The sequence below is a fragment of the Solea senegalensis genome, linkage group LG21 (genome assembly GCF_019176455.1).
Source record: "Solea senegalensis isolate Sse05_10M linkage group LG21, IFAPA_SoseM_1, whole genome shotgun sequence".
NCBI lineage: Eukaryota > Metazoa > Chordata > Actinopteri > Pleuronectiformes > Soleidae > Solea > Solea senegalensis.
In genome coordinates, this window is record NC_058040.1 from 4,444,874 (window position 1) to 4,454,751 (window position 9,878).

The window sequence follows — 9,878 nt, forward strand, 5'->3', positions numbered from 1 at the left end:
GCTGATGTTTGTAACGCTAGTCTTTTATTTGTATTTAAACGAAATACAGGGAATGAAGCAATCTGCATATTTTGTCCAGTTGTGGATATTATAGTGGAATTACACTTGCAGTCAGGTCTGCTATCCAAGTAAAGTCTGTTTGGGTAGAAGCAATGCCCCTTTGTCTCAAATGGCCGCCGGTGCCATTCCAGCACTGTCCATGAATCACAACAGGCCAGCCATTCTTTTAAGCAGGATGTTCTGGTCATGGACATTCATGGCCTCGTACATGTCCAGCTCCAGAGAGAAAGTGGCGTTTCCAGATGTCAGTGTTCGCAGGACGGTGGAGTAGCCCTTCACAAAGAAAATTTATAAAGTAACTGATCAAGGTCACAAACGCGATGGAAAACCATTTGAAATCGGATGCTTACCATCATTTCTGCCAAGGGCACAGTTGCTAACAGCACCTTGTCGTCATGGCGACTCTGAATGTCTCTGACGGTACCTCGTCTCTGGGCCAAGTCTCCCAGCACAGAGCCGAGGTATCCCTCCCCAACCGTTACCTCCAGTGACATCACTGGCTCCAGCACCTGCCCTCCTGCTAACCTCAGAGCCTGCAGCCAAACAAATGCACAAGTTAAGGTCATGCACTGATGAGTTTGTAGCTGTCGCTTGTGACATGGCGTTGCCTTTTAATGTTTTACCTTAAGCATGCAGCGGGACACGCAGGCAGACACCATGGCTGGAGATGTTCCTGGCTCCATGTGGACACTCTGGATCAGTGTAGTTACACCCTGTAAGGGATATCCAAGCAGTGGACCTGAGGGAGTAAGCAGATGGGTTCACAATCATTAAGGTATTGCTGAATTGACACTAACAGAAATGTTTACTTAAGAATTCTGAGATATTTTTCAATTTTCAGGGGATGTCAGAGTTTAGTCTGCATTACCCTGAAGGTATGAGCTGTGCATTCCATTCTCCACCGCCTCTTTCATTTCTTGCGATAGTTGTCCCCCAGCTTCTTCTGTGAAAGCGACGTCGCACAAACCAGCCGTCATGTCCACAGGTCTGACCTCCAGCTCCACTGTCACAACATGTCTCCTCTCCCCAAATGTCCGGTCCAGAGTATCTATATTATAATCAAGGACGAAAATCAACATATCAACACAATTTCAGAGAAGTATTTTCCCTGATTGAATGCATGGATTGAGAAACATCTGCTGCACCTGTAGCTGTGGCCTTGTGGAGAACAGTCTCCCTGTAAGCCACCTGCAGTGGTCCGAGGTGAGTCTCGATGCCGTACTCTCTTCTGATTCGATCATGAATGATCTCGATGTGCAGCTCTCCCATCCCACACAAAATGGTCTGAGAATGAAAAGTGAAGGACATTAAAACCCCATTCAAACCTGATATTAACATCAGTCCCCCAGTGATCCGATCACGTCCAGACTGTTCTGTGTACAGGTCTGAATTTTCTCTGTCTGACCTGAATGCATCCTCTGATCGCAAACAAGTGAGTAGGTGGTTGAAGGACGCACATGGGCACATTTCTGAGCATCCTCGGGACAAATGAGACAACCTCCTCATTTGATGTTCTCTGACATTCTGTTTTTTTTTTACACTAACCAGCACCCGTATACTAATTTATTTCTTATGGTTATAAAATAGTGCTTCAACAGCACAAACAGAGCTTTGTTTCAGTCAAGCTCTGCTCACTTCTTCTTTTCTTCTCCCTGTCACTCGTGACATCAGACAAATCTGTACAGTCAGTCTTTTTGAAAATGTCATTGTACACTTGCAACCAGACATGACAGTGTGTATTTGAAAGCCAAATCTGACCATATGTGGTCAGAGAAGACGCATCCAGAGCACATTTTAATGGCAGGTCTCACTTTTTAGCATTCAGCACTATCCATGTGTGATCGGATCACAGAGTGAGGATGTTAATATCAGGTCATTAGCTAATTGGTGCAGGTGCACTGATTAAAGAATGCCCTGTTTACTTCAGTGATGGTAATACCTGGCCAGAGTCGGGGTCAACCCTCACTTTAAGACTGGGATCTTCTCTCTGGAGGCAGTTAAGTGCGTTCTCAAGATCTTTCGAAAGAAAAAAAAAAAACATTTGCGTGAGAGTTCCCAGGCACAGCTAAGCTCTTGTGCATGTTACCATCACTGACCAGCCTGTTTGGCCATGGTGGGAGGTTCTATAGTGCAGAAGAAGACAGGATCAGGGACCTCCACTCCTGAAAGCACCACAGTTGCATGTTCCCCATGCTTCTTCCCCACGCCACTGTCAGTGTGAGCTCGGCGAGCCGCAGCTGCAGCTGAAGCCTTGGATGAGACAATGGTGTCCCCTGTGACTGTCTTAAGAGAAAGCAGGAAAATATGAATAACCAATTTTTTAGAATTTAGCATATAAGGAAGCACTGCTCCCAGCATTCTACCTGCTTCAGTCCTACAGTCAGTGCAATGTTTCCTGCAGCCATCGATGGGATTTCTACATGCTGATCAGCAAACGGCACCAGCAGCCTGCTCATTCTCTCTCTGCAGACATCACAACACCATCATTAAAACCAGTTTTAATAATAATTTGAGTCAAAACTGTGTTAAATTTCATTTGGGGTTGTGTCATGGTGATGGACACTGCTGCGTACATGCTGTTCCTGTTGATGTTGTGGACGGCAGTCTGTGGTTTCAGAGTACCAGAGTAAATCCTGAGAAACACCAGAGGACCACGCTGCTTGTCATGGAGAACCTTGAAGGCCAGAGCACATAAGTCATCCTTGTACCACCGCCTGTGGGATGATCAGTGTTAATCAATGGTTCAGCATCTAACAACAAGGACCAAATGTATGTAGAAGATGGATTGTATATAAAAATGGACGTAGTCTTCGTGTTGTGCAAAACAAACTCCCATTTTTGAGGCAATCACCAGGCAATCACTCTGATGTTAAGGAGATCCGAAACTGGTGACTGAGACCAATGTTTACTGACGTTATAAATCAAGTGAGAAGCAGAAGCTCATTTTCCAGTAGACTTCCATTTAAATTAGTTTTTTTTGCAATTAGTGGAGTCGCCCCCTTGTGGCTAACCACCATACATCCTGGGTTTCAATTTTCAAATCAGAAAACTGTCCATTTTTATATACAGACTGTGATGTAGAAAAACATTTGAGCATGAAACATGTCATTTTACTTAGGGAAAATTCCAGCATGATTTGAATGTGTTCTCCTCAAATGCCTCTGAACCTGGGGACAACCAGTAGTAGAAGCACTGACTACATTTTATTATTATATTAAGTCAATTCCCTCACAAAGCCAAATATGAAAGGGCTATTTTGAGGGGAGTTTAAGAAGAGGCCTTTCAAATTTGGCACTAATGTTCCCTTAGACTCACAGGTCAAGGGATAGGCCATTGAACTAAGTCTGTGAGTTTTGGTGATTTTTGTTGTTGTTTTCCATGGACAGCTATGATGTAACATTATTTGTATGCTATACCTGACTGAGGGAGTGTTTGTGTGTATACAGCTGCAGTGCAGGGGTCAAACAGCTAAATGATCGAGCCATAGAATTCATTTCAGACACTTTTTTTGGTTGCTTCTTTGTGTTCTCAGTCATATATCAACGTTTGACTCGAATAGAATAGTTTATAATTCAAATTCTCTGATTTGTGTATTTTCTTTTCTCTTTAAAATTAAACCAGACAATCAATGACATCCTCAGTCGTTTGAACCGAAATCTGACAACACAAAAAAAAAACAATTCAAAGACTCAAATAGAAACTTGTAGAAACCACCAGACAAACATTCTCATCATGCGACAGTGAAGTATTTACTCACACTAGATCGTGGTGTCGTTCATTAGGTGCAGGCAGGTAAGAGATGATAGCATCTAAAAGAGGCTGAACACCTTTGTTTTTCAAAGAACTCCCACAGAACACAGGGACACCTTTACGGGCAAGAGTCACCCGACGCACAGCCTCTTGTAGCTGGAGACAAACATTACAATAGCTTATTTATGGTCCAATCAACTGTAATTATACCGTACATTACTCACTTTGACAGAAGGAACTGCATCGAAATTGTCACTAAAATCAGTCAACAACAATTCCGCAAACTCGTCGTCCAAATCAGCAACCTGTGATCGGGAACAAAAGTAAACACTGAAGAAAAAACAAATCAAGGATATGTTTTATTTGCTCAAAATAATTAGACATGTACCTGTTCAATTAAAGCTGTCCTTGCCTCACTGACTTCCTGCAGGAGATCAGGCTCATCCGACTGGTTAAGAGGTGCACTTTCAAACAGCCGCCCATCACCTCCTGCAGAGCTTAGCTTCCATATTAGCTTCTGGCTGGTTATCAGGTCAACCACACCTGTGAAGTCCCTGCCACGGCCTACGGGAATCTACGGGAACATTCAGATGAGTGGTTTATTATCCATGTTGTACACATACTGTTTTAACTGTTTGTTCCTTTCAGTTGAGTCATTACAAAATTTATAGTAAAGAAAATAAATATTGACTGTCAACCTGCAGGAGGACTGGATTGGCTTTCAGCTTCTGTCGAATGCTCTCCATAGAAAAACTCAAGCTTGGGGGAGAAAGAGAGATCATTTCCAATAAAATTTTTGAAATAAAGAAAAATTAAGTTATATATGGCAAAACTGCCTGCTGAGTCACTCACCTGGCTGCAGGTTTATCCATCTTATTCAGGAAACAAAGACAGGGAATGTGGTGCTTCTCTGCCTGTCTCCACACGGTCAGAGTCTGAGCCTGTGAGCCGGTGTTTTTAGAGTAACAGAAGAAACCATGTTAAGTATGCACCCGATTTCAGGAGCCTTTCCTTCTTAACTGGAAAAAGGAAGATGTTTAAAAACAACAAGCTAACCTCAACACCAGCAGAGGCATCAAATACTGCAACGGCCCCATCTAGAACACGAAGCGCCCGCTCCACCTCGAGAGTGAAGTCGACATGACCTGCAATTGTGGGCACAGTGAGTTACATCTGAGGGGCTGCTTTCTCTCATCCCACTGGGGGGTTTTAGACCTGTTTGCTTCTGACATTTCTACCTGGCGTGTCTATAAGGTTTATTCTGTGGCTCTTCCAATCAAACGTGACCGCTGCCGACTGTATGGTGATGCCACGTTCCCTCTCTTGAGCCATAAAATCTGTGACAGTGTCTCCATCGTCTACGTCTACATGCAAAAGGGACAGAAATAAACTGACGGACAGAAACAAACAGGCAGTCTACAGGTTATTTAAAAAAAGATCAACAATGTTTCTATGTGATTCTCTTACACACCTCCTAGAGCCCGTGTATATCCAGAGTAATAAAGCATTCTCTCTGTGGTTGTTGTCTTCCCTGCATCGATGTGGGCCATAATGCCGATGTTCCGGATCCTGCACATACATGATGCACATGTTAAAATCAAGCAGATACTCTGAAGAGGATTTTTCAAACAATTGACTGAAGGATTGACTCACTTGGACACATCAGGGTTGACAACGGCTCGCAATGATTTGACATCATCTATGACAGGGAACATGAAGTACAGTAAAGATGTAATTGAACCAGTGACACTGATTGCACTATGTTTAGACAATGTAATGTCAAAAACAGTGCATAAGCATTTATGCTGGGCCAAACACAATCCAAAAGAGTTGATTGCAAACATTTAGTAGCACTTTTGGAACTATTACTCATAGCATCTTGATTTAGCAGATGTTCTTCTACTCACCAATATTGACCTATGGCTGGAGGATATGGCCAAAAACATTATTATGATTCAAAACATTTTATGATGATCATGATGAATGGCAGATAATTAAATGTTTGGCCCCAGGAGAAAGATAAACATTGAAACATTTTACACATTTATAAAGTAAAACATTCAAAGCAGTATGTTAAATATCTATTTATATTAAACCTCTGCTACATTGCTATTAATGAATGTCATGTCTCAATATATGTTGTTGTTAGATTATTGCCAAACCCTATATTGACCTCTTGTTTGTGGAAATGGAACTTCAGGAGCTGAGATTATTTTTATCAACAAAATTAATGATATACTGAATGTGAAACTGAAAAAAAATCAACATTTGTGCCAAATGTTAACCAGCAAATGCATGTCATCTTCAGCATATATATTGGGTAATTGGGTGAATGCAAGGAGTTGTTACTGAATGTGGAATGAATTAGTTTCCTGACTGATCAAAATGAATCAGCTAATTGGTAGGAATTGGTTATTGGTTATGAAAACAACATACCTGGTAGAAAGCTGTAATGTCTCCTCGTGTGATAACTCACTCTGCATCTGTAGTTCTGGAGCCTCGCAGTTAATAATAAATACCTTCCCTATGAATAACAATGATCCCATTATGAACACAACATAACAAAAGAAAGTACTGGTATTAGCAAAGAATTTCAAAAGAGTTATATCTTACCCAAATCATCCTGTTAAATGTGTAAAATGTCCCAACATGCATTTTTAATTGCTGGTTATCTTCCAAGATTCTTCCTGTGGATGAAACAAAGTTCCAGGTGAACCATTGTGGAGGAACATTGCTTGAAAGAAGCCTAGGTGAAGATATGCCAGTTTTTTGTTATGGCTGTGACAAAACAATGAAAAAGTGAAACACCGGAAGACTTGTTATATACAGGAGAATAATACTAAACGTATTCAACACCGAATATATTTTAAAAAAGACACTAAAATGTCCTTCAAAACACAGTGCTTTTTCAATCTATCAAGAAATGTCACGCTTTCAAAAGGTACAGCTACAACAAATGTGTGATGTCTATGGTTCCGGGCAAGAAAACAACCTGTTCACAATCACAAAACATCACAATAAGCTACCTAAAAAATGTTGTTATACATTCATAAAAATAAATAATAGAGTACAGACACCGTGGCAATAATGTATAATAACAAATAATTTATTTTCCCTAAATGTGTCCCAGTGTCGCGTTGATTCGGTCCTACTTTATCTACGGAAAAACGTTGTGACGTGATGACGTACTTCCTTCAAGTTTCGGCTCCGGGGAAAACAACACCTAAAGGACCCCAGCCTCTGGAAAGAAACATCAAATATTCCGAGTCTTTGCCGGCTGTTACTACCTGCGACATCTTCACTGTAACAAGTAACCCTTAAACACACAATGGTAAGAAAAATAACATCGTGAAACTGTATTATTTGACTTCCATGGCGCGGTTGAATACGTTAGCATCTTGTGGTAGCATTAGCTTTGGTTTACATGTGGCATGGCCGCTATGTTCTGCTGTATGTCAACAGTGTGTCTGTGTATTAAACATTTAAATTAAATGAGATTGGCATCCACTTTCAGGTGAAGATGTAGTACGTTATGTTTGAACACTAAAGCTCGAATGTCAATGATACGTTGTATACAGCTGGTTAGATCCCATGTGTGTCTTGTCATTTATGATGTGTGTTAAAATTATAAGTTAATTTTATAAATTTATATTAATATAATACTTTCATTATTGCAAGCTCTTAATATATGATCTGCCAGAAGTGAGACCTGAATTTATTTATTTTGCAGAAATAAAAAACAAGTAGTTTGTCAAAATTTTAAAATCATGCCTGTTATGTGTATTTCAAATTATTTCAGTTCATACACCTGAATGCACATTTTCTAAATGCTCAATCTTTTACCTGTGTGTATGTAGATCTACATGATATACAAATAATTATAACACCGAAAGGCCATTCATTGAGCCCTGTTAGATAGATAGAAAAGGTCTGTTCAATGCTCTATCTGGTTATTGGTACATGTAAACTTGTAGAAAGTTGATGTCAGTTTCATAAATGTCCACCATTAACAGACACATGGGTCATATTGGTCAACATCAAATTGTTCAGTTAATACAGTTTCTAAGGTCACATGTTTGTTTTTTCTTTTGTAGCCTCAGAACGAGCACATTGAGTTACACCGCAAGCGGCACGGCTACCGCCTGGACCACCATGAAAAGAAAAGGAAGAAGGAGAGCCGTGAGGCCCACGAGCGTTCCCACAAAGCCAGGAAGTTGATTGGTTTGAAGGCCAAACTGTACCACAAACAGAGACATGCAGAAAAGATCCAAATGAAGAAAACGTGAGTATGGGGGGAGGAAATTGGGTTTGCTTTCAAATGAGTTGGCTGCCCAAACTGGTTTGAAAACATATATAAAAAATGGATTCTGTCTGAATTCTGAATTGTATGTTCTTGGTAGCATCAAAATGCATGAACAGAGGAAGACCAAACAGAAGAATGACGATAAGACCCCAGAGGGAGCAGTGCCAGCATACCTTTTGGACAGAGAAGGACAGTCCCGTGCTAAGGTTCTTTCCAACATGATCAAACAGAAGAGGAAAGAGAAAGCTGTAAGTGACTGTTGACCTCCATTTACCGGCACCCTTGTTTTTTAGTTTTAGATATGTATAAGTGATACAGATGTGTAATTATGATATCAGTGTTTTCTAAACATAAAGTACTTGTTCTCTGCAGGGCAAATGGGAAGTGCCTCTGCCAAAGGTGCGCGCCCAGGGAGAGACCGAAGTGTTGAAAGTTATCAAAACTGGAAAGAGGCAAAAGAAAGCCTGGAAGCGAATGGTCACAAAAGTTTGCTTTGTCGGTGATGGCTTCACTCGCAAACCTCCAAAATATGAACGTTTCATCAGACCTATGGTAAGATGTTCACACTATAGTCAGATTGTTTTTGTTTTATATGTACTGAAATTCCATTGGGCATCTAGTTTTAAATGTGAAGCCTTAATCGCCTCTTTGTCCTTGTCGTGCTTCAGGGTTTGCGTTTTAAGAAGGCCCATGTCACACATCCAGAGCTGAAGGCCACATTCTGTCTTCCCATCCTCGGAGTTAAGAAGAACCCCTCCTCCCCGCTATACACTTCATTAGGAGTCATCACAAAAGGAACAGTCGTAGAGGTCAATGTCAGCGAGCTGGGTCTGGTCACACAAGGAGGAAAGGTTATCTGGGGTGAGAGCTGACGTCTGTGTGCAGTAACCAGTTGATTCACACGTTTTATCTGCATGAACAATACATCCAGATTCCATTTTGTTTTAGTTTTGGGCACTTTAAAAAAATAAGTAATTACTGCAAGGATGCGTTGTAAAATAATTTCACAAATGGTTTGAATTTATGAATCCGCTATATTAAGAGCAATGTACAGGAAATAATCTTTTCTGCGTTACATAAAGTTTTCTGCATTACATAAACTTAAAGTTATCTACGTCTATTAAACATCATTGGGAGCTTAATAAATAGATTTTGGGGTATTAGGAAAAAAACACTTTGTCCAAGCTTCACTGCTTTGGTTTTTTTAGTTTATGCAGACCAGATGGTTTGGTCTCTGTGGAGGTTGGTGCCTGCATCTTTAGAAGATAATTTATTCATATCTCCAATTTAATTGCAGGGTCATTGCTCAAAATCAAAGCAGGATAAATTATCTTTATTTGTCTGCAGAAGTTTTAAAGATGTGACGACTCATGTGGAAATATTGTATGTTAATTTGCATTTTGACAATGTTGTAACCAAATATCTTCTTCTTCTCAGGGAAATATGCCCAGGTGACAAATAACCCAGAGAATGATGGCTGCATTAATGCAGTGCTGCTGGTATAAGACTCTCCAACTACACTGTGCCTGGTCACCTTTTGACTTACACAAAAAACATCAAGATACATTAAGGAAGAAACTTCAAATCTCTAAGGACTTTCAGGAAGATCGTGGGTGCAACAAAACACTTTTCTATGCCCGAAGGAAAAGCGAATGATGTGTTTAATATGATAAATAAACTTAATATGACACCATATGATTTTTTTTTCACATTGTCCCCTTCTTTGGTCACTGGCATTTATATAGTGTTGTAATTTAACAGTTAA

General features: G+C 40.4%; 2 protein-coding genes across 4 annotated transcripts; one reads left to right on the forward strand and one right to left on the reverse strand.

The window, feature by feature from the left end:
• Positions 1-7: 7 nt before the first annotated feature.
• On the reverse strand, positions 8-6,768 carry gfm2 (GTP dependent ribosome recycling factor mitochondrial 2). Of its 3 annotated transcripts, none has more exons than XM_044012166.1 (20): positions 6,424-6,768; positions 6,247-6,334; positions 5,464-5,509; positions 5,282-5,379; positions 5,049-5,174; positions 4,867-4,955; positions 4,663-4,751; positions 4,509-4,569; positions 4,199-4,384; positions 4,035-4,115; positions 3,818-3,966; positions 2,634-2,774; positions 2,424-2,523; positions 2,157-2,343; positions 2,000-2,076; positions 1,206-1,344; positions 929-1,108; positions 684-799; positions 411-593; positions 8-333 (listed from the first exon to the last, which is right to left on the reverse strand). In XM_044012166.1, the coding sequence occupies exons 1-20, from the start codon at positions 6,463-6,465 to the stop codon at positions 205-207; spliced, it is 2,307 nt and encodes a 768-aa protein (XP_043868101.1). In that variant the 5' UTR covers positions 6,466-6,768; the 3' UTR covers positions 8-204. The 3 variants fall into 3 exon arrangements, with proteins under 3 accessions (XP_043868101.1, XP_043868102.1, XP_043868100.1); XM_044012167.1 differs by having other exon boundaries at positions 5,049-5,200; positions 6,424-6,766; XM_044012165.1 differs by lacking the exons at positions 6,247-6,334; positions 6,424-6,768 and having other exon boundaries at positions 5,464-6,219.
• A 228-nt stretch (positions 6,769-6,996) lies between these two features.
• Positions 6,997-9,811, forward strand: nsa2 (NSA2 ribosome biogenesis homolog (S. cerevisiae)). The gene is made up of 6 exons (XM_044053557.1): positions 6,997-7,141; positions 7,905-8,092; positions 8,211-8,361; positions 8,486-8,665; positions 8,782-8,974; positions 9,551-9,811. Exons 1-6 carry the CDS (start codon positions 7,139-7,141, stop codon positions 9,616-9,618), a joined length of 783 nt encoding a protein of 260 aa, XP_043909492.1. The 5' UTR covers positions 6,997-7,138; the 3' UTR covers positions 9,619-9,811.
• Positions 9,812-9,878: the final 67 nt, after the last annotated feature.